At 43.3% G+C, this 24,531-nt stretch overlaps 1 protein-coding gene across 4 annotated transcripts in view; it reads right to left on the bottom strand.

Annotated features, from left to right (window-relative positions):
• The window catches only part of LOC119197584 (zinc finger protein 236-like), a 35,720-nt gene extending 11,859 nt beyond the window's left edge, over positions 1-23,861 (bottom strand). For 2 of the 4 annotated variants that reach the window (XM_037454025.2, XM_062565454.1), the window contains exons 1-22: positions 23,719-23,861; positions 22,384-22,523; positions 20,217-20,381; positions 19,910-20,088; positions 19,035-19,165; positions 17,642-17,814; positions 14,983-15,105; positions 14,310-14,483; positions 12,253-12,430; positions 11,666-11,938; positions 10,010-10,213; positions 9,754-9,886; positions 8,483-8,743; positions 7,547-7,779; positions 6,839-6,940; positions 5,681-5,823; positions 5,288-5,385; positions 3,772-3,923; positions 3,189-3,365; positions 2,530-2,872; positions 1,946-2,049; positions 1,109-1,543 (exon numbers count right to left, since the gene is read on the bottom strand). In XM_037454025.2, the coding sequence (XP_037309922.2) occupies positions 1,109-1,543; positions 1,946-2,049; positions 2,530-2,872; positions 3,189-3,365; positions 3,772-3,923; positions 5,288-5,385; positions 5,681-5,823; positions 6,839-6,940; positions 7,547-7,779; positions 8,483-8,743; positions 9,754-9,886; positions 10,010-10,213; positions 11,666-11,938; positions 12,253-12,430; positions 14,310-14,483; positions 14,983-15,105; positions 17,642-17,814; positions 19,035-19,165; positions 19,910-20,088; positions 20,217-20,381; positions 22,384-22,523; positions 23,719-23,770 (3,973 nt within the window). In that variant the 5' untranslated portion in view covers positions 23,771-23,861. The remainder of the gene's footprint in view (positions 1-1,108; positions 1,544-1,945; positions 2,050-2,529; positions 2,873-3,188; positions 3,366-3,771; positions 3,924-5,287; positions 5,386-5,680; positions 5,824-6,838; positions 6,941-7,546; positions 7,780-8,482; positions 8,744-9,753; positions 9,887-10,009; positions 10,214-11,665; positions 11,939-12,252; positions 12,431-14,309; positions 14,484-14,982; positions 15,106-17,641; positions 17,815-19,034; positions 19,166-19,909; positions 20,089-20,216; positions 20,382-22,383; positions 22,524-23,718) is intronic. The other 2 variants (XM_037454026.2, XM_062565455.1) reach the window with 2 other exon arrangements.
• Positions 23,862-24,531: the final 670 nt, after the last annotated feature.

The following is a 24,531-nucleotide window of genomic DNA, read 5'->3' as shown; positions in this document are numbered from 1 at the left end:
AGAGCTAACAAAAGACATGACTTCAGTTGTTTCCCCAGAAGATGAAAAGTTTTTGGGTGGTTTGCCTGCAGTGTACCATGCACATGCACGTCTCTCGAAAATGCCGAAGAGAGGAAGAGAGAAAGCTGAAATCTGGAGCAGTAAGCTTAAAGAAGAAGGCAATGACTGGAAAAGCTTTTTGGCCCAAAACGTTATGCTCCACGAGCTGTGGAGAAAGTCATTTCATGGCTGCAAACCTTCAGTAAACACATTGCACTTAAATCAAAATGAATGTTTTGGAGAAAGTAGGTGAATTCAGAAATCACAGTTGTTCCCTAATACCCTTATTAAGCATTTACATCGCACCACTAACCCAGTCCAATAGAAAATTCAATTAATGTTTGTTATATATCGGAAAGCTCACTGGTATTTCAATTTTGTGTAAAGCAGATCTTGAGTCTTTTTCATTGAATGTTGCAAAAACATTGCATTAAACGGGTTATTTGTGAATAGGAAGTCAACTCTAGTGTTCTGACTAACCATTTTATCAACATTTAATACAGTAAAACTGTGAAAGGCCAATAATCATACTCCTTTTGTGACACCTTGGGTGTTTTATCTGCTTCAGCAATTCAGAAACATCTCTTTAGAGAAGTGTGGGTATCATGTTGACAATGATCAAAGAGAATCCTGTGATTGAGAGGATAGGATGTACAGGGAGTGGCTTCTGCTGATGAAGCACCTTCCTCCTCCAAGAACTTGCCACATCGGGCCTTGTGTTGTAACTGATGTGGTCCGGAGCAATTGCCGACTGAGTACTGACCAACTGAGGGCTCCTCACTGGAAATTAGTGCCCAGTTGCATCTCACTGACACCCACGACGGTGACGACAGCGGTGAATTAAACATTCGCCCAACGCTATGATAGAAATAAGTGCTGAATTCAAAAGAATCATGCTGTGGTTGGGTCATCCATAACACCACACTGGGACCTCTTTTACTTACATGGGCAATTGTATCCTCTCCGCATATTGCCTGCTGACGCTTTTGAGTCAGTTGCAGTTGATATGTAAATGCTCCTCCAATTGCAAGCTTCCATTTGTAAAGTGTGACGCCTCACTGGTGCCTACCTGACATGGAGGCGGGCAGGATGGCTTGTCCCACCAGCCCCGGTTGCAGTAGACTCTGGTCAAACTGCCCTGTCAGCACTTGGTTGGCTGGGAGGTAAATGTTGGGGTCAGAGTTGGACGTCTGCAGCAGACCCACGGACTGGAGAACCTCTGAAGATGCTGGCTGCTGACCCTCGCCCAGCCCCACAACCTGCCCGTTCTCGGGGTCCTGACCTTGACCGCCGGACGAGACACAGCGCTTGGACTTGCGGCTTTCCAGGCTTGGCCGGAAGTGGCACTGGAGGTGGGTTTTGCGATGGCCTGAAGTTCTGAAGCGGAGCTCACAAAAGGGACATTTGAAGGGCTTGGAGCCGGTGTGGAGACGCATGTGCACCTTTAAGCTGCCTTTTGTAGAGAAGGACGTGTTGCACATGTGACAGCTGAAGAGTTTCTGACCTGCCAAGACACAGTCAGGAGTGATAGATTATAATAAATAGTTAATGATATCAACCACCATTGAAATTTAAACGACAGGTCAGGGGGCTTTAATTAAACGTCACTGTTTCTCTCTGCGCAGTATTAAACGAGGTTTCATTGCAGTTGTGCTGGAAACCATGGCAACATGCTTGCACATTTTAACTGTTGTTGAACATAAATTCCAGTTAAACAAATAGTTCGACGTTTGCTTTCTTGGTGAAATATTGATAGCACAAATATAAGCGAGAGTGTCACCAAAACTACCCTCTTTAGATTCCCCTCCTCGAAGTACCACCACGTTGCAGAAATTCGGTTTAGGAACCTTGTAGGAAATTAAAATAAGTTCAACCACAATTCAAGCTCTGGTGATGAAACTCTTACCTGTATGCGTCTTCACGTGGCAGTCCAGGGTCGATTTCACAGTGAAACTCTTTCCACATTCATCACACTTGTAGGGTCTTTCTCCTGTATGGATCCGAACGTGCCTGGACGTAGAAGCAGATTGTCAAAGGCGCTTTTAAAGAGCTCAAGGACAGATGAGAGATTTCAAGGAGAGGAAAAAAAAAAAAGACAGCAAATGAATGCTAACTCAGTCAGTTTGCAAGGGGGAAATAATGGAATTGAAATCTATAATGTACAGGCGTGCAGGTTTTTACTAGTTAAGAGCACACAGCTCATTTGCCAGTTCTCGGTAATGAGCTTGCGTATCTGATAAATACATATTGCTTAAATTATAATTTGTTTATTTAAAAAGACTATGGTCTAACAACTTCAAATATATTTTCTGAATTTTGGGATATTACCTCATTATTTATACAGATAATCATTTACCACTTTTCATCTTGAATTAGGAAGTATGACACAATATCTGCCAGTGCAAATCACATGGGGAGTTTGACTCCATGTGTAATAAAACAAAAAGCACATCTTGTGTATTCATTAAAGTCAAAGAAGCTTGTATTTACCGGACGAGGTCACTGGGCTTCTTGAAGCTCTTGGGGCAGAAGTCGCAGCAGTTGGCGAACTTGGGTTCCGTTTCCAGCTCGACGGCCTTGTCTTTGATCTCGCTGATTCGATCCCTCTCAGCCGCCGACTGGGCGAGGATCCGCTCTGACACCGAGGCCTCCTCCCCGGGATCTTTCGCCAGCTCTGCCGTCTGCTCCTCAGTGAAAGTGATGATCTCCAAGCTCCTCCTCTTTGACTTTTGCTCCCCGTCCTCGTCCTCTTCCTCGTCCTCATCCTCTTCTTCTTCTTCTTCTTCATCCTCTTCCTCAATGTCTTGACTATCCAGACCTATAACTGTAAAAGCTGAAAGATCATTACAGGCCTTTGGGTTGTACTTTAACAGCAGGACATCATTTCCACCCACACGCGTTACTTGAAACATCGGTTGGTTTTTTTTACTACTGTGTTGGAGAATACAACTCTGTATTTTGTATGCTGATGGACTGTAGCATTGTCCCCTTCCTCCTATTTTCTAAATCTGTTCTTCTTCATCTTCCTAAAAAGGTGGATAAGCTTTCAAACAGCCTTCCTAACTATGCCGATGCAAAAGAACTTGAATTACCCTGTGTGGAAAAAGTGTCCGGTGCAAAACATGCAAAAATTGTCCAGGCGGCCTTACTTTGATCCTCCACAGAATGCTCCTTTTTCATATGCTTTTTACACAGCAGGCTGGACCTGAAGCTCTCGTCGCACATGGAGCATTTGAAGGACTTGATGTGGATAATCATGTGGCGGTTCAGGCTGCCATTGGTGGTGAATGAGGCGTCGCAAACATTACACTTAAACGGCTTCACTCCTGTCGGCGGGAGATAAGAGAGGCCGGGCTTCACACAGTGTCTGCATGTTTCGGGGAGTTCTATTTAAAGGTTTTACTAGAAATAATTATCTGTGAACTACTTAAAAACTCAAATTATGAAACCCCATTGTTTTTCTAATACTGCTAATTCGCCTTGTGTTCATAGCTAAGAGTCAGCAACACTTAATGTCAATGAAGCTTCTGTCTGTATCTACATTAAGTTGTTTAAAGTGCATACAGTGAATTCCATTTGGCATTAGCATTGTTAGTCAGTGTGCCCCTTTCATTTTGACATTTATTTACATTGGGTTGAGATATACTTAACAGTGCCTATAACCTTTATAGACTTGGGTGTTTGTAAAAATCAAATTAATTAAGGGAGACATTTGGGGATTTCCCCGCTCACCTGTGTGCGTGTTGAGGTGGGACTTGAGCACTCCGGCTGACACAAAGGCTCGTCCACAGAGATGACATCGGTACGGTTTCTCCCCGGTATGGGAGCGCACATGCTGCTTCAGATGGCTTGACTTTTTGAAGCCCTTATTACACCAACTGCACCTGAAAAAGGTAAAAAAGTCATTGTTGCTATTATTTACAGAAGGATTTGATGATAATCAACTCGTCTATATAGTCAGACATTGGGCTGATGGGGGACATTGTTTCCAATGGAAAAAGATAAGGTGTACACTGGGGTTACGTCCACACGCTTAAAGGGCGTGTCACTATGCACCAGGAGCTTGATTGGACAAATGTTTTTACTCACAGGCTGTTTGGTCCTGGATTTCAAACCGGACCAACATGGCTGCTTGTTTGAGTCAAACTTTTAGAATCAACATTGGTAAGTTTAAAAGTCTTTAGAGGTGTCCAAAAAGTAAAATAGTCCTTGTCTGGTTGGTAAATATTCAGGGTGAAATATCAAAACTACGTATGATGGAGAGGACTTAAGTTTATTAATTTACTTCTAGTCAAATCTCATTCATGAATTTGAATGAAAGAAAAAACATGGATGGACTTGGTGTCTGCCTTACATAAAACTGTAAAATCTTTCAGTAGCCAAAAGATGAAAAAAATCTGTGGAGCATACAATGGCTTCATGGGGGGGAATCTTAGGATGAAAGATGCTCATAATAAAGGTGGGGCAAGTTATTAAGTGCGGACATTTGTGAATGCTGTGAGCAATGCATTTTATTTCCCCAGGCACAGTGGTCATTATATCATTAATCTGCTTCAAGCCCCACAAAAAAGATGTTTGGCTATTGTAGAACACAACCCATTACAAACACTGGTTTCAGGAATCAGAGTGTCTGGTTTTAAATAATCACAATAATATGAAAATGTCAGCAACAGGTTGTTACACCCTCCTGCCCAACTCTTAGTATTTATGTCATGTTCAGAGTGTGACCAGTACATGGCAATCATCTGGCAAAAAGGGTTGTTTGTCCTTTCTCTCAGTCACCTACTTGACCAAAGAGGAGACCAGCATGAGCACCTGTCGAATAGAAACCCTAATCCCGTCAGAACCACAGCTCATCAGACCAGAGAGCTGCGATGCAATGGTGGAATGAATAACACTCCTGGATAACCCTGAGTTAGCTCTCAAAATACCAGGTTGAAAAACATTTCCTAGTTCATATGACAAAATTGAACTGCCTGAATGTTGCCTGAATGCCAAACCATGTATTTTCCATTAAGTCCTTAACACCATGTCTGGTGTGAAATCTGGCTCTGGTGGCAGCATCCAGTCATGAGGACGCTTGAATTGGCCAAGATCAACTTTTCAATAAAAAATAAAATCATTGAGCCAAGACTTCAGCGGCAGATATGGACGAAGGTTGTCCTTTAATGGAAAATGGACTAATTCGGTGGGATCAAATTCCACTAATGTGCGTGCTGCCCAACAAATAAATCATTTAGAAGTCAACCTGTAGGCTCTCTTGCTGTTGTCCTCGCTGTCGTTCTGGTAGTCCTGAGTGGTCAGCTCAAGCTCATCCTGACTGCTCTGCTGAAGAAGCCTGTTCGCCTGGATTATAAAAGAAAAAGAAGAACAAAAACGTTAATACTGATTGACATCAAGAGTCTTGTGTTTTAGTCAGATACTGTACATGTATGTTTGTTTTGAAAAATTCTCAGTAACATTTTTTTGTCCTTCTCATAAATGTTCTTTCTCACGATTGTTATTAGAGGCGTTGATTCATACTAGAAACAATAAAACAAATGGTGAATTATTCAGAAACAAATTTAATCAGATCTGAGAATTGAATTTCAAATGAGTGCACTAGGAGGTGTATTGGTGCATGTGGAGGCCCGGGACTCACCACCTCCTCGCTGGGAACGTGGAGCAGATTCGGGGGGTGGTAGCTGGAAGACAAGGCCTGAGACTCCAGGGTGCTGGAATCCTGCAGCTGCTGGACGCTGGAGAAATGGGACTGACCGTAGCTGGAATCGGTGATGGTGAAGCCTGAAGGAAGCAGAGAACAATCAGCTTCGTTCTCTTTGAATATGTTGATTTCATAGTAGGTGGTCATAATGTTGTCTGTTGTGAGCCCTAGGTGTTTCTCTTGTTATTTGTGGCGCAATACCTATTTTCAATAACTTATTACATTTTTTTCTCCAAGTGACAAAGAAACATTTAATCTAGAGGCGTTACCATAGCAACATCTATTGAGAGTTTGTTGAGAGTTCTAAAAATATCCTTAGAAATGATGCGCTTCGATATTTTACGCTTAATTAAGGTTGTTATCGGTATTTTCAAAATGTCAAACACTACAACCGGTTTCAGAACAAAGGTAACCATAGAAACCACATGAAACGCTCGGGATCTTAGTTATACGTTTTGACATCAAATCAACCCGTGTGCTTTGTGCCCTTGAAAATGTAAGTACACTCAAGGTCCTCAAAGAATAAGAATGATGAAATTTCAAGTGTTAAAAGATTGCAGGGCCTCTTAAGGGGACTAGAACAGGAATCTGCCTGACAGATGTTTGATCTAAGTGTACTATCCCGCTAGTGCACGCTGTTCCACTGGACCCAGGCTGTCAACAGTTACTATTGCCAAATTGCGGGGTAATGTGGTCAGAGCCTGCTGACTAACTTGGATACGTTAGTAGCCATGTGTTTGAGTGCACTCCACCGGATTAACAGTAATGCAATGAAGAGGGAAGGAACTATTGAGATGTTCCATCTGTGAATCGCTCTATAAACAAATTATCTGTTTGAATTGCATTAAGTCAGGCCGACAAGCGACAGCTGCTGTGTTTTGAGTGGAGCTATCGGAAAAAAAGATGAATTCTATTATTAATGTATGATTTCTTTTTAATGATACTCTCGAGTGAAAGATTCCATCACCGTGGTGACTTCTTGATGCCAGCCTTTGCACGCTGTATCAATCAATGTGCAATTTGGTGGGAGGACAGAACAGGGCAGCCTGCATGAGTGAAATTGGTTAGACAGCAAGTGTGCGTGTGTGTGCGTACTTTGAGTTAGAGCTTGCTGGTCAAAGGAAGGCTGGGGAAGTGTAGTGGACTCGAACTGAGTGATATTCTGAGGCAAGGAGTGTTGGGTCGTCACATACGAGTCTGCCAACACAAAGAAAGAGACGCACAGCAAGAAAACAGGTTAGTCTGATACTCAAAGTTGGACAGAGTGGAACATTCTGAACTGTTCCACAGTGTATCGTGAATCTGGTTCAGGTTAATCATAACCATCATAGCAAATCATAATAATGGTATTATTTTGGGGAAAGAATAGGGTTTGGTCTAATAACAGCAGATGGAGCTTTTGAGAAAAACATGAAGCTACTATATTACATTACATGTCATTTAGCGCTTTTATCCAAAGCAACTTACAATAAGAGCATTTCAACCATGGTAACTATATAAAATTAGTTTGATGGATTTTCGACTGGTGCTTGAAACTTTTTCAGACTTATTTCCGTCATAACAGGATACTTCTTATTCTTTGAGGGATAACTCCGATGCTGCCTACTATATGTCATTATTTTAATATTGCACCTGTCTCTTTGTAGTCACAGTCATTTTGCAACCCCCCTCTATTTTTAGATATTTGGTTGACTTTTCAACAAGAAATATCAGCGATGAATTCTTGTACTCTGAACCAGGGAGCTGGGCCTTGTGCCCATTCGGCCTGTTTAAGAATCATCTGGCCCTTTCGCAGTTGCTTACCGTCTCCTTGCACAAGCGGTTGGTCAGTTAGTGGGGCCTCCAGTGTCACTTGTTGACTTCCATTCACACCCTCTGCCTGGCCCAGTCCCAGCATGCTTTGCTGCTCTGCTGAGGTAGCAGATGTTGGCTGGAGGGAATCTCCCTCTATTTCTACCTGCATATCATGGCCGACTGTGCCCCCTCCTAAGGGGTCATCTGCTGACTGGGGCTGAAGCTGTTGGGCCAGTTCATACCTGGTTTGGCCGGAAAAGAAAGGGAAAAAAAAAACTATTGGTTTGTTTCAGCCTTCCTACTGCATATTCTAGGGCTGCAACAAATCGATGAAATCGATAAACATCCATTATTAAAAGGGTTGGCAACTAATTCAATCATCTGTTCGTTGTGTCGCATGATAATTACTTTGCTCGTTGCGGAGATGCTCGAGGAGCAAAAGTTTAAAAAAAGAGCCGAGCCGATGTAGAGGAAAGAGCAGCCAGCAGCGCCGGCAGTTGTTGTGAGTCACATGACGCAGGCAAAGACACCTGTTCAAGTTAAGTCATCCAAGGTGTGGGAGCATTTCACATTGAATAAACTTTTTACAAAAGTCAACGTCACAGGTTCATGTTTTTCGACGTGTTGCTATGGTGATTTAGCCAAACCTGCTTCGGGGAACCGAAAAGTTGTTGGACTCCATATTAAAAACTATACTCTATAAAAAATGTCCGTTTGGTATAGTGAGTGATGACTGGCGTCATTAAGCCGTGGTAAATTGTCATGCAACCCTGACGCACAGCCATTGGACACCTGCGATCAGCTAGTGCAGCGTTAGATGGGGTGCATTTGGGGCATCCTCTGGTGTCATTGCACTCAGCAATCGAGTACATCATCCTACTATGTTCCTTAACGACTTGGAAAAGCATTCAAAGAACTCAATCAAACACACAGCGAATCCCTAACCTGTGCGTCTTCATGTGCTTCCTGCAGTTAGGTGATGACTTGAAGGTCTTCTGGCAATAGGGGCACATGTAAGGCCGCTGATCACTGTGGGTGGTCATGTGGCGCCGCAAGCTGCCGCTCGTGGTGAACGTGGTGTCGCACATCAGGCACTTGTACGCCTTGAGGCCTGAGTGGGTCCTGATGTGAGCTTTTAGGACTCCAGAGGAGGCGAAACCTCGACTGCACTGCACACATGTGTAGGGTCTTTCTCCTGTATGAGACCTGGGGTGACAAAAGAAAGAAACACAAAGATAGTTAGGCGCAAAACTGTCGCTTTTTAGAATTTTGTTTTAGGGTGGACTTAGTGTATACAGCTATCATCATGATAGTTTAGTGCTTAGCCCGATTAAAACAAATTCCATGGTGCTTTGGTGAGCGTCACTAAAAACACTTCAGCGATGACAGCCCCATTGTCTAGATTAAGCTTTCAATATACAAGTGAATGCTGTAAGCTTGTCAATCATACATAAGGTAGAAGGTTTTAAAGCAATTCATCATTTTTGGTGATGCTCTTTCATTCATTTTTCTTTATCCGTGACTGAGGGATATTTTAGAGAATGTTTAGAAGTTATTGTACTGTTAATGGATACCTAGTACTACAAGGGCCAGAGGTGGATGCCTCTAAAGGACCTTGATCTCACCCCTTTTTAAGCCACAATCAATAAATAGCATGATCATTATAAGTTTAGCTTTAGTGTATAAATAAAGAAAATCTGAAACAATTGAGAGTCTATGTCTGCGGAGCCGCACGGCTGAGGGACGCAGGTCAGAGCCGGTCACTACGGCACCTCACTCACTTCTGTGTTGATTTCATCCCACCTCCTTTGGGTACTTTATTAACAATAAATAACATTCCAAACTCAGCGCCCAAAGTAATATTGCCATTATCTAATGTCACGCTGGTACAGGTGAATCCACTGGACACCAACTGAAAGGGACACTGTTGTGGTAAACCTTCCTTGTCCAACTATTTAAGTGGACATTTTGGCCTGGTCGTGAAAAGCCATCATCATAAAAAGTAGGGCTACGCCTCTGGGAACTAGAGGTAAATCCACAAAATCATCAAACAGAAACAGCAGTTGTTGGTTTTTCGGGGGCCCCCACTGATCTGTGGCGTTCCCAGAAACTCTGTCCTTGAGCCGTCTTGTCCCCTGTATTATCGCTTCCATGAAGCCACCCATTGACAAAACATGCAACACCACTGGACATGCAATGTTACGGGGACGCTTTACCTGACATGCTGTTTCAGATGGCTGGACTTCTTGTAAGCCTTACTACAGAACTGGCACTTGTACGGGCGGTCGCTGCCCACCACCTCCAGGTATTGTTGGAAAGCCAGGCGATGGTTTTGGGATGGGATGAGGCCTGTTAAGCAGCACATGTGTTCCTTCAAAAAAGACATCTCATTTTGTGCAGAGCCACACAGCACACGTGAAGAAACTCGAGAGAAAAAATAAGGCACACGTGACTGCCAACAAGTGCTCCTACCAAAGTCAGTGATGAGGATGGGTTCCTGCAGGGGGATATCGGGCAGAGGTAGGTGACTTTTGGACACTTTGGCTTTGTTGCTCCTGCGGGGAAACTTGTGCTTCTTCTGCTGCAAGCTTTTGAAGTGCGATGCAATGTGGGTTTTCCTATGGCCTGATGTACGAAAGATCTTGTCACAGTGGGGGCACGGGAAAGGACGCAGACCTGGGGAAAGTGGGGAAAAACGGCACTATTTAGAGAATTAGACCGATTGGGACTTAGGTACTTGGCTACAAAAAGCAAAAGATTTCAAATATAAGATACAAGTAACGAAATGTGTCCGAATTCACTATCACTAACCCAATCTAAACAAATATGAAACCCACACATAAACCAATAATGTAAGCAGGGTCATGTCATTTTATTTTTTCAATTTGTCTATAATAAGGTTACAATGCCTTTCATTTAGCAGCAGACAATGTGTGTTTCTCAGCAACCAAATTACAGGACAAGGAAAAGTGACAAGGATATCAAAGTGCTTTCTAGAAATACAGCCGAGAGCACATCTACCAAAACCCTTAGCTTACCGCTAACACATGACCAGAGCTAAACTAAACCATCAACAGTTCCATTACATAGCACAGCGGTTCCCAAACTTTTTTTCCTGCGCACCCCCTTCCATGTCCCGACCGGGTTGGCGCACCCCCAATTCACACTTTAAAAAAAACGCAACAAAACGTTGTTTTATCGTCATATAAAGACTCATGTTTAAACATGCGCAAATAACCAGAACACACATGACAATACAAACATCAACACAGGCTCAGTAACAAAAAGCACGGTTAGTGCAAAAGTCGCTCAGCCTGCAGAGAGAGAGAGAGAGAGAGAGTGAGAGAGAGAGAGCGCGAGAGAGAGCGAGTGAGAGCGAGAGCGAGAGGTACGTACGTACAGCCAGGATGTCTTTAGACATGGCATCAATGCGCCGTCCAACTTTTTTGCCTCTTTCTCTCCAATCATACACTCCACCATTTCTTTTGCCGCTGGCAAACACACGTCTTCGGCAATTGTGTGCGGCAGCCCCTTTCTCCCTGCTGTGTAACTGAGCGGATATGAAGCCCGTAATGCGTCTTTCGTAGACCCAATGCATGAATTAAACTGCAACGGCTTTTCTGCAACTCCTCCAATTTTGCTTTAAAAAAATGTAAGGGACCGCCATTACATTTTTCCTCTCGCGCACCCCCTGGTCGCAGCTCGCGCACCCCCAGGGGTGCGCGCACCACACTTTGGGAATCCCTGACATAGCAGATTGATAAGACAAAAACTACTGCACCAAGGCAACCAATAAGTAAGCGGTTTCAGTTTTATTCACACTAATGCTGACATTTCATGTCAAGGGGAAGATTGTTTCCCTCTAAAAGGAAATACAGGATGATTGCAAACACAAGTGCAAGTGAGGGCTCTGGCTGTAGTGGCACAAAGGATCTAGCGCAGTACTCAATGACGCTGGCTGCCAGGAAACTCCAAACATTATGTTAAAAGCTCACAATTGACCCCTTTTGCCTGGGTTGAACACTGCTTACATTGGCATACAGAAGGAATGGAAAAAGGTGCACTGAAAATGTTGTATACAGTTATGCTTTAACCGTAACCCTTTCAGGAAGTGGACCTGCTTCTCACCTGTATGCAGACGCATGTGTACCTTCATGCTGCCAGAAGTGGAGAAGCACTTGAGGCAGCACTGACACTCAAAGGCCTTGATACCCGTGTGCGTTTTCATATGTGCTGTGAGGGTACTCTTGACAGCAAACGCTCTGAAGCACTGTTTGCACTTGAAAGGCTTCTCGTGAGTGTGGATGCGGATGTGGCGAACCAGGTCGCTGGGCTTCTTGAACTCCTTGGAGCAGTACGGGCAGCCGTGCCAGCGGACGCCATTCTCCTCCCTGATGGAGCCTGGTGAAAGGAAGACAGAGGTGAAGCAGCTGTGCAGGGTTTCTGGCGGCCGGCAGCTTGGTGCTCCCACGCAAAGCTGTTCTCCTTCACCAATGCAGGCATCGTCTTTACTAAGCTTTATGAATGAAGTGGCCTTTTTTATTTACATTAAACAACACCCCGTATTTACAGGAATCACAGTATCATGTAAATGCAGGTAATAACATAGGATATTTTATACGTGTTGCTTGAATAATACCAGACCTTCTGAGCTTCAACTCTAATCTGGATGATTATCGTACAATGCAATGCTTGTGTGTAATATTCCCTTCTACCTGGCATTTGAATGGGTTTCTTGAAAATGCTCCTTTTCCTCTCTCGGATCGGTTTGTGGTGGACTTGTACTTTCTTGGGCTCTCCTCCAGGGCCGCCGGTGGTCTGGTTCGGAGCCTCAGTGGGTGGGGCGTCGCTCTGCGGCTGGACCACACTTAGCCCACTATTCTCCAGAGCTTGCTAAAAAGGTACAGAACAAAAGATCTTAAACCACGGCTTCAAAACGTCTTCATGCACTCAAGCTGCAACCAACCCGATACACCGACATTCAATCAACCGTTGATTGAATTAACTATTCGGATTGTGAATCGAACAATTGAAATAAATTGCTCCTATTCATCAGCTTTTACATTATGTTTAAAGCATCGACGTGACTAATTGGTAAAACAACAGTCCTGTAAGTGACCAAATGTACCAAAATAATAATCCATTCAGTCAGTGTGACATTCCCGAGGGTCGTCATTGGCATGCCTCATGGAACAGATACGCTGTCATTTTATTAAATGTATGAATTCACAGTAACTCGTAGACGGAGACACCTTGTATTTTTTTGCATATCAAGTGCATTTTTGGCTCGTTGGATAAATATGCATAGACAGCTGTTGAGGGTATAATTTGCAGGAACAAATTAATTAATGTAATATATTACAGAAAATAATCCCCCTCAGCATGTGGTTGCATACGTCTCTACGGAGACTCAGCCCCTACATTTTCTCTCCTTCTTTTCTTTCTTATCTAGATGTGTCTGCTACGTTTCTTGGCGTCAAGCGAGAGACTTCCGGGCCCCACCTGGAGGTGCAAGCTCCAGCAAACCAGCGGGGTGTGCAGCCCATCCAGGTGGTCAGATGCCGCCGCTTTGTAACGCCACTCTGCGCCTGATACCGAAACTCCCGCATGCTTTTAAGCCCAGTCAGATACAAAGCGGCTGCATTTGCTCTCCTCTCTCTACCTCTCCTGTGCTGGCTGCCGAGTGGCTGTGTGTCTTTTTACTGAAGCGAACAACAACAAAAAAACAAGCAGAACCGACAGAATAAAGAAAGCACTTTGGCTGCATTCATTCAAAATCCAGCAAAGCAGACCCTCCCCACGGGGCTCTGGGGAGATGTGGAGCTTTTTTAGCACTTTGGAACATAACTGCCATGAAATAATGAGAAGATGTGTTTTATTTCTTAAAATTTCCTGCCTTGTTCTGGTTGACTTTGTCTTTCTCATTCACTCGAGGGATGTTGCTGCTCTCTCTCTCTCTCTCTCTCTCTCTCGCTCTCTGAGGCTCGATAAAATCAATAGATACAAACATTGTTCATTGTCCTTCATCTGCGCCAATGAGGTCACCAAGAAATCCATAATCAAATGAATTGGAAACCTACTTAATTACTTACTTACTTATTAGTATTATGGATTGAACAATTTGAGGTATGGCTTGAAATAAAAGTAAAACATATTGACCCAACATTGGCCAAAAGAATACAATGGCCAGAAGCAAAGCTCAGTGATATTCACATCATTCGGTGCATTGCTTCCTGGCAAAAGAAAGGATTCTGCTGTCTTCTTTCCCCTGGATGGCCAATGTTTCCTCTAGCTTCCCTCCAGTCGACAAAGGAAAGAAACGGACAATGTTATTTAGTCTCAACCAAAAGGATTCCAGAGGCTTTTAATGAGTTATTTTTTATCGCAAATATATTCCAACAGAGGGTCCCCCGATCCTTTGCCGAATCATTTCTACATAAATGGTTGCACTAACTTTCAGAGGTAAAAATGACGGATGTTCAGAGGCTGATGTTTGTGTTTATGCTGTTGACCTGACCTGTGCATTTTGTTTCACTGTGCCGTAATGCAAGCACCTTACACACAGACACTGAAGAAGAAAGAGACAATGTTCATGTCTCCAAGTGAGTTTCTGTCACATTGATGGATTGGAGCCGAAGTGGTGCACTGGTTTAAGTGTTGTAGATTAGGTGAGAGCCGTGTGGTTACCAGTCAGTCTGTGGAGCTCTGAATGCCCCCAAGTCTCTTTCTTGTCACGTCATTTAGTGAGTGTGAGTGAATGTCATCTGCTCACCTGCAGGATGTCCTGGTTGATGGCAGTTTCCATGGCGATCACCGGCTCCGTAGGTTGGGGCTGGTCGGTCTCCCCGCTGACCTGCTCAGACAGCTCTAGAAGTTGCTGTATGACGTCTGTCACCCCCTCGCCGCCCTCTAGTCCCCCGGCAGCCTGACCCGTCACCTCGGCCTCCTAAGGGAGAGGAAGAGGGGGAACGGAGCGGAGAACCAAGATAAAAGACCAATTTTGACAAAGGGCCACTCACAAGATGAAGACGCACGACAATTTGAAAGCTGACTTATCTGTTGTAGAGGCTCTCTCTAAGGCATACAATTATTAAAACAAATTTTTGTTGGTATCGGGGTTAGGGTTTTAGTAGGAAATAAATGTGGCTACATACCCGGTATAGCAGAAACATCATCTACTGATTAAGATAATGACATTTATGTCAAAGAGGCAATACTTTATAAAGGATACAAATGATTTGAAAGTGTTTTCACTAAATACTTTTAAACCAGATGATGTGCTTTTGAGTATTCCTGCTGTAACCATTGTACGTCCCTGTGTAATATACTTATTGGCCTCAATTAAAGAGTCCAAAAATGATTGACTGTCGTAAAATTCTCAGTGGATAGTTGGCTGATTGAGTGGAACAACCTTTTTTTGTGCATACAGCATTTTGGTCGCTTACCGTAGTGCTTGAGGGAACCTCAATTACAGAGATGTGCATCTTGCTGATGTGGGCATTAAGGCTGCCCAACTTCTTGAATACACAGCTGCAGTCCATGCATGGAAACAGTGGTCCGCCTTTAGTCTGTCAGAAAGCATGATATACATACAAGACAATATCTTAATCTCCACCCATCACAGACCTGAGCAAGATGTGGATAACGTAAATACCTAAACAAATACTGTCCGCAAAAACAGTAGGAAATATCTTCAAAGTAGGTGCAGTACCAGTTATATACTTGAGAGCTGAAGAAATCTATTGAGTATATATTCTGGAGTGGAGTTTTACCATTTATGTGCAGGGTGTTGTTGCCTGAACATGCCTGCACCACCCTAAAAGAACAAAACACTTCATTGGATTTAAACTATGTGGATTTTAGTTCCCGACTATGCATTTGACCATGAAATCTAATATGAAAAATGCCTGACCATGATTTATTCATGAAGTCAGTCAATCCTAAAGACAAACTCTACCTGGAACCAAAAAGCCGAAGGACACTTGTGAAAATTAGATGCATTATTGAAATGGTCCCCGTGTTTGGCTTTCCGGAGGTAATTCAATCTACAGGCACCACCGTGGGCTTTTGGCCTGGAATACACATCATATTTGCAAACAAGAGAAAGGAAAAAAGAAAATTCAGACTTCAATCAGTTGTAATCCATTTTGTCAAAAAAGCAAAGAGAACGGTCAAGAGAGGCCATTTGGCCATTTGGAACCCCATGAGGCAAAATGATTATGCAAAACTTTTGAGCTGGCCTGGAAAACAATGAACGGAGCAAAAACAGCCATCCAATACGTTCTCACAAGCATGAATTCAACCTGAAGGCTCATCATAGGGAATTTAGTTTGAAGCTTTTATTTAGACTGAACTCTAAGTGAAACACCATTAAAAAGCTTGCAGGGTGACACCAGGTTCCTGTCTTTTTTCCCCCCCATCAAATATGTTTCAGATGATTATCAAGTAATTGCCTATTAAGATATCAAAACCAATGAAGAACACCCACTTTTATGGTCTATGATTAAAGGCTAAGCTTGAAAGACTATTCATCTAAAAATGACAGATTAAAATGGATTCTCTATCAGGTTAAGTTTAGGATCCGAGTCTGAATTTGACTTTGCTGTGTTTTGCATTGAGGAAAAAAAGGTGCATCTAATTGGAAAAGAATACGGCCATTTCTTTCAAAATGAAACATTTTATAAAAATGTATGAAAAGAAACATTATCGGTCCTCGGCTCAGTGGTTGAGGAGCCCTGAACTAAACCGAAGGGACTATCAAGTGGCACTAACAACACGCAAGATTGGAGATTTTAGTGAAGAGGCTCGCTGCTATTATATTGTTTGATACAAATATAGGTATTAGGTAAAATAACCAAGAAGAAGAACCAAATTACAGGAGCAATTCCCCCTGAGGTCACGTGAACCACTTTCCCCGACAGAAGGATGGGGGGGGGGGGAAAAAGCGCTCTCTAAATTGATGTGGTATTCTTATTTATTTTTTTGCCTGAAGAATATAATTACAACATTATATGTAGCCTCAGTGAATACTGGACACAATGGTGGGAATAACCTTAGCTTTACAGGTATTTAGTCACCAACTATTATTATTTAAGTGAACAAACCTCTCACTCATTAATAGTTTTGGGAGAAAACAAGGACATTTATTTCTCAGCAGGTTCTAGCAGTAGTCATCCAAATGACTGGAAGCACGCAGCATCTCTTCTACTTTACGCCTTTCTCTCCTCTCTGCTGAGTAAATGCACTAGCACTGAGCATTGTGTCACTGATGGGGGACCCACTGCACCTCCTGTGAGATCATTGTGTTGCTTTACGATTTGGCTGCTAAAAAGCCCACCCAATCCAGACTGCAGCCACATTATTGGAAACAGTCTTCAACTATGAGCTACTCCCACCGTCCGATGATGTTCTTTGTTAAGAAACCCTGGCAAAAACACATCTACACTCAGGATTATGCATTATCCTTCAGAATGGACACATAACAATTCTGTCAACCTCTCCTCCACTACGAGGATGGGACCTTAGAGGCTGAGCATCGTGGGAGAACTAAGTCCAAAATGAATTAGGACGGATGAATCAGGAGGGCCCTTAAAGATTGGTGGCTGTCAAGTGCTTGCAAAAGAAAAAACAAAACAAATGAGGAACAAGAAGGTGCAATTTCCCCTCAATCCCGTCCCAACAGGAAAACAACATGGCTGTGTGTCCTGTTGCATTAAAGGAAACACTCTGAGCAACTTGGTGTGTGAGTGAAGGTCTACAAAAATAATGTATTGGACAGCAATCAGAATCAAAGAAATAATAATAAGGATTCCCCAAAATCTAACAATATTTCAATGTCGCTTGAAAAAAACCATATAGCAGTAACAAGAGTAGTTCGTGCGATATCTATATTTTTCTACCCGGTTCAATACCCATCATATGAATGGAAGACTTAAAATAGAGGATTTAGGGAGGGATTCTAGTAGCCTTTCCATGTCAGACTGTGTTGAAAAACCAATTATGTTAGGTCCATTTATTCCAACATGACATCCTACAGAGATTATTGCTATTCAGTGCTTGAGCTGTGCGTATTTCACTTTCAGATCCGTAGTACGGTGCTCTTACCTCAGCGTGAACTCTCTGAACGTGCGAGTGCAGGTTCCCTTTCTGCGAGAAGGAAGCCGGGCAGAACATACAGAGGTAGGGTTTCTCCCCAGTGTGCCTCACCATGTGAGTCTGCAGCACCACCTTCTGGTTGAACGCCTTTCCGCAATGTGAGCACTTGTAGGGCCTCTCGCCTGCAGGGAAGGAAGGGCCAGGCCAGGTGAAAATACAGCTCCGGAAGCCAGAGACTTTTTATGGCAAAATGAAAAAAGGCAAACAGTGAATGTGAAGCGTCGCTAAGAAATCCTATTCAATCTGTTGTTGATGTCACATACGTTCATTCCTTAAAAGCAGCTTTTAGGGCTGCTTCCGTCATTTGATATTTGGACCACAAATTGAAAATTCTCAATTAATACCACACTAACAAAAATCTCAATATATTTGAGAAAGAAACGAGGCGGTTCACTCGTGGACATCTTCCATCGTTGATGACGCAGGGCTGATGGCTGACGAGGGAGCCGTCAAATAGTTTGATCAAGTTTCTGTAAATCTAAAACTGTATATTATTATCGTGTTTTCATTTCATATATTCATAGCAATTAAAAACATTTCAACCAACGGAAATGCAGAGAAACCCCTGGGTTTTGTTCATCTTCATTATTCATAATAAAAGTTGTTTTTTGAGGTAGCACAACTAGCCATAAGAATACAATTAAAATAAAATTCATTCTATTAGCCTAATTAAAGACAACTCAATGATGATCTTTTTATCAACTGTTCTGTGTGTCAGACAGTCTCCCGTGCGACTCTTAACCTCATCAGCTTAAGGGCGGTTTGAGATTTGAGGCTCGGAGGAAAATACTCCACCCCCCCCCATTAGTCATTCAACCAGCCAGGCAACCAAACAAAGGAATGTGGCTGACGTGAAACAACATGTGAGGGAAAGCTACCGATTACGTTGCCTGAACCCACACAAAGATGCACACAGCGACACCAAATACATCCATAACATCCCCCCCCCCCCCCCCCACACACACACACACACACACACACATTTTTATTTGACAGCCCAGAGAGGTGCTGCACCGAGGGGTACGGGTCCGAAAACGGAGGACAAGTTGAGAGAGACAAATTAAATCATGGAGCGTTTGGAAAAGACACTACACTGGCAGCTCTCCTGCTGGTGGGGGCACCACTGCCCACACAGCCTCCTGCTGCACTCACGACCTACGGCATTAGAGCAGCAGGCTACTGAGCCCCCGCCATTCACAACGGGGGCCAGTGGCCACCCACACCTCACAAAACATCCACGTGGAGGATTTGTGGAACATTCAGGACAACACAATCCACGCAGAGCATTTCTCCTGCACGTGATCCATTGTCCGGAAAGGCCTTTTCTGTGCTTTCCACTCACCTGTGTGTATTCGGATGTGCCTCACAAGCTGGCTGGGCTTTTTGAAAGCCTTTCCACAGTGGTGGCAACCGTTTTGGAAGCCACTGCGGTCAATGTTTTTTTTGTAGTTTCGGGTACTGGAGCTGAGCGGCCTGCGAAACACGTAAACACAGCAAAAGGAGATCAAATGAATGACCTTGATATTTTAATAAAATCCGTATATGAAAATAAGTTCTGCAAGAAAATAAAAAAAGCAATAAAAGCACTTAATGTACTCGCAGCATCCTTTCAACCATTTATTCTTACTGCTGCTGGCTCTTTTGAGCCTTGGTTCTACTGTTTCGATTAGAAATAGCCTGAAGAGGGTTAGCACACAGCACTGAGGACCGTTGTCCTCGTAGGAGCTGTAGAACTGCACCTTGTGAGCAGAACACAACGTTCCGTTGAAGGCCATGCTATTCTGTGCATGCCGCCATGCAGACCATCTAATTTACCTCCAAACCACAGTGAATGGATTGATTCATTTTTTATGTTCATATATTATCTAAAAGCTTCAGTGTCTTTCTGTCCCTGTGCCATACGGAGTTGCTACTTCTTTTGGGTGCAGAGCTAGTGTCTCTTGACAGTAACTGCTATTGTAGGTACTCCTCTGTCTCCATGACTGATAGCTAGCCTTTGTGTAATTAATGCGTCATACAAATTTAAAAATAACTCTCTCTTACTCTTTGGATGTCGCTAGAATCCCTAATATCATATTAGTTTACTGTAAACCGCCCTGAACAAGGTTACATTAGTTACATTTGATACCTGGACTCATGTCGCCCATTTAACTTCAGAGCATTTTTCCGCCTGCTGCAGTGAAATGAAATGAATCAGCATTTGGAGCTCGGCCTGACCTCATCTTGACATGACTCTTCATGTGCTCCTTGAGGTGTGCAGACGTCTTGAACTCCTTGTCGCAGGTCTTGCACGTGTAGACCTTGATGCCCGACAACTCCTTCCGGTGCTCCTCCAAGTGCAGCGACAGCTGGCTCTGGAGAATGAACTCATCCCCGCACTCCACGCAGATCAGATTCTGCAGGGGCGGACGGTTGGGGACAGAGGAAGGAGGAAGGGAGACAGCACAAAGACATCCGTTTCTCCCTGAGCGTTAGCAACTGTGAATCAACGTTGGTCCCGCGTCGGGCCGTTCACCCGACTAACCTCCTCCTTCTCGTGCAGCATGACGTGGGATTTGAGGCTGGCGATGCGGGAGAACCTCTTATTGCAAACGGGGCAGGTGAAGTCAGCGGTGGTGTGTGTGGACTTGTGGAGTGTGAGGTTGAACTCCACGTTAAACGTCTGTGGGCAGTGGTCACATCGATGAGGCTGCGAGGAGAGTTCATGGTGTCAGTGCAGAAGATGTCAAACTGGCAATCGTGTCCTCGTTGTGTATTCTCCCGCTGGGTGAACACAGGAGCCCCTGAAGCATGAAAATCAATATGCTACCTTAACTGACTGAAGGAACGGTATTGGCTGCGGAAGGCTTTTTCACCCTGTCCACACTAAGTATCTAATAGAATCAATGGCGGCCATCTGCAACGCAACAGGTGTTTTAAAACATAATCATAAACAGATGTCTCATTAGTGACAGATCTGTTTTTGGTTATTCGGCTTTGAGAGAGTAAAGGAAACTGCAAGAGAGAAAAAGAACACTGTGGTAGACAAGTATGGAATATTCCCAGATGGCATTGAAAAATATTTAGCATGAAAGGGCCCCAATATTGAATTGTGTTTTAATTAGAGGAGCCGACTTAATTTCAGAGTACTCTGTGACTGCGTTGAAGGCCGAGAGCCGCCCTGACGTCGGTGAGTCTCACTCAGAGTGGCAGACCCCGAGGCTGCCTGCAGAGTGGGTCCGTGGGAGTAAACACAGCGGCCCTAACCATTTAAACGGTGCTCAAATGCATGGGCCGCTGCGAAGGAAGTAAAGTAGGGTTCGATTATGGTGTTTATCATGGTGTTCGAGTGCCAGAAGAGACTGTCGAGAGACGACAGAAAATGACGGCAGCTTTTGTTGCTTGTACATTGTTGTTAATCACATGAATTAAAGGACGTGGCCCCTTAACTTGTGTGAGTAGTGAGCTGTGTGAGCAGTGAGCTTGAGAAAGGGAGGACCGGCAGAGACTGCGGGTCGCCCACAAAGCGTCTGCAGACGGATCGTAAGAAACGGGTACAAGGCCAGAAAGGAGCACACAGACACTAAAAGGTGACTACTAGACAAAGATTACAATAACAAATCATTGACTAGAAAAATCTGCATCATAACAATGTATTATGAATGGGTACTTTTAAAAGGCAGACGACTGCACCACAAAGTAACTGTGGTCCTCCTTCACAATGAAATATCATTATATTGGAGTTCTGCTATAAGTGCTCAGCAACAATGTAACTAGTCACTTTTCCCTGGAAGGGATTACATCAAACTCCCATAATGTCTTATGACTGATGCTGCCAGTAAATATTGCCCACATTGATGTTTCATTCATCTGGGAGCCAAGACCGTACCATTGCATTTGGACAACAGTTTCCACTGTTCCAAGTTCAGGTGCAGATGACAGTGCATGTTGTGCTGTTGTGCTCCATTGATTTTTCCAAGATACAGCACAGCATACAAGACTTAAAAAGTCCAGCATGAAGTCTCATATAAACAGCAGTTTATCTAATCACCGTGAGTGAGGACGTGCTATTTACTTCTCACCCAGTTATCGGAAAACATGTGGTGATAGAGAAGGACGTTGCCTAAGTATAAGTAAATAACCCCAGATGCGTCTGTGTGAAGAAAAACTCTTCAGCTACTGGTAGCAGAAGCTTTGGATGATGTTGGCTGCAAATATTGTGAGTGGCAGACTTTGTTGAGACCTTTGCTAAATCTGTCAAATAAAAAAATGACATTCGTGGCAGCTTTGAAATTCTACATTGTGAAAAAGCCTGAATTCAACCCACAGCTGGGCCAGTCATCTTGCACAAAAGTTGTTTGTTGTACTAGGTGAAAGTATTCCCAAAAGGTGATCTATCTCACAGATGCTTCTCACAGCTCCTGTTAGGGCTTTAATGCTCTCAGCTTTTACCTCCACCCAAGATGCACAATGACAACCACTCTGTTTCATCCTGTGGGTGGGGGCTGGCTGAGAATTTTAAAAAGGGCAACCCTTGAGGACTTTCTTTTGAAAGGCATTTTAATCTCAACAATAATGATGTGGCTCTACTAAAGTGCATGTGCTTACACTGGCCGGATTCAAGATCTGAATGTGTGGAACCTTAAGAATAATACAAATACACACGTTGATCCATTGGATAATTGGCCGGCGTGTGTGTGCGCTGTACTTACCTTATCGTTGATCTCGTGTTCACGGAGATGCCTCTGCAGCTGACTCTCAGTGGTAAAGATCTGGCCACATATTGAGCACTTTTTTTCCTTGAATTCCCCATCACTGAAACTTCCCCCCTTGGTGTCACTGGGATCTGCATCTGATTGAGTACAAGAGAGATGACTTCAATATCTCAATTTGTAACAAGAAGCTTTCTCGTGAGACGAATCGCAGAATTAAGTAAATGATCAGTAAATGAAAACATGATCACGTATACAAACACGTATACATATAATTATATGGATATTAATATGAGATAGTATTCCACTGTATTCTACAAATACATTCACAATACTCGATCACTCCTTGAAACGAGGTATGTACATAATGGAGGTCTGCTCGTAAACATAACCCTGCTTCTAATGCATCCTCCATCTGCTTCTGTCTACGATGAAAACACATGTGCGTATTTGGTTTAACCCTCGGACCGCAACCACTCTGATGCATTTGCAGGCTTTAGTTTATAAAGTATAGTGTTTGTCTGTGAACATGTTGGGGGAGCCTTACTTCAATCTATTGAATCAATCAATAGTTTGGTCGCGCCCACCACGGCTGTCATTCACAGCCATTCATTATGTCTGTTACATAAAAGGAAATAAACTGCTCTGTCGCTAACGTCCATGTGATGCTAACCCGTCCGGTGTGACTAGCGTTAGCTTAGCTTACATCCAGCAGCAGAACCTGGTGGTTGACATACTACGTGCCCCGACCGATGTGTCACAATAACGAAGCTAACTAAGCGTTGTATTATGAGGACAACAAAATGCCAGCACGGCGACAGGACATGTCAACGTGTGTCAGGTGTCATGTCACTACGTGACTGTGAGAAGATGTTCCCCACAGCGGGATCCCCGGACCGCTTCGCCAGTAACATGCCCCGCGAAATAAAAACAACAACAGTAAACATGTTGGCGTGTTAGCCTCGAAGCTAGCGGTAGCAAAGCAAGCTAGTTAGCAAAGTCGAGCTAACGGCAAATAACTAATAAACGCATATGAAGAGTAAAAGCCGTACTTTGAGTAACACTAAACGAGAGCGTGGTTGTTGCTTTCGCGGACACCAATTTAGACTGGAAGCCAATAAGAAGAGCCACCGAAACGTTATTAATATCATTCCGCCTCAATCACTCCTTCGCCGCACAAAGCAAAGCCCACCCGCAATACTATATCCGGGGACTATATACACTACATTGAAGTGGTATTATACAAGATACAGAGATAGTCGACCTAATAATAGCAGATTATTTGGATAGCCCATATTCTGTATTTTTTATTCGTGGAATTTTGGTACTTGTTACCTGTTTCGTCGTTGCTTTCAACTCTCAGTTTGCGAGGCCGGCCCCGCGGCATAGTTCCAGTACTCAGGGCGGGTGTGCTGTGAACGGTTTGCTTTTCAAAATGGCGACACGGTCATCGGTAGACAGCATCGTCCCCACGAAGACCCACAGCTGCACGGAGGAGGGAGACATCTACCGTTTGGTTCATTGTACCTGCATCTTTGAGTTGATATTAATGGACATCTCTGTCCAAGCTACTGATTAGGGTGTGAGTCACTCTGTAGTTATAACTAACTTAACTAACAATTACGTTTGATATGGATTATTATTTATTTTATAATGGTGTGGTTTAACCACAATGTAAAATATTTAATTATTATATATAATAGAATTAATTGTAAGAAATAACCTACTAAAATACTAAGTATTTATGTTTTAGATGTTTTTTTGCATTGAATGATGTAGCGTTACCACAGCTGTTTTAGCTGTAGACTTACTGTAAGTTTGAGGTAGAGAATAGGCCTGAGCAGATATTTTTGCATATTCTTTGCACTTAAAAATACATTAATAACTGAAATGATGAGGTCTAACAGGAGAGTATTGTGTCAGTACCTTCTTTGTCTACATCACGGGAAAACTTACCCATATTTCTCAGTAACTTTATGTTTTAACGAGAGAAAATATCTCATTTTGCCCCGGAACACTCTTATCAATAGTATAAAAACTGTCAAAAATAAATCCATGAATACAATAAGGGAAAAATACAGCATTTATAAAGGATCCTTTGTTACTATTCATCTTTTTCTCACTTTTTCTTTTCACGTCCTCTGCTAC

This window comes from Pungitius pungitius, chromosome 11 (genome assembly GCF_949316345.1).
Source record: "Pungitius pungitius chromosome 11, fPunPun2.1, whole genome shotgun sequence".
Lineage (NCBI taxonomy): Eukaryota > Metazoa > Chordata > Actinopteri > Perciformes > Gasterosteidae > Pungitius > Pungitius pungitius.
The sequence above is the reverse complement of the archived record's forward strand: the minus strand, read 5'-3'. Positions and strand labels throughout refer to the sequence as shown.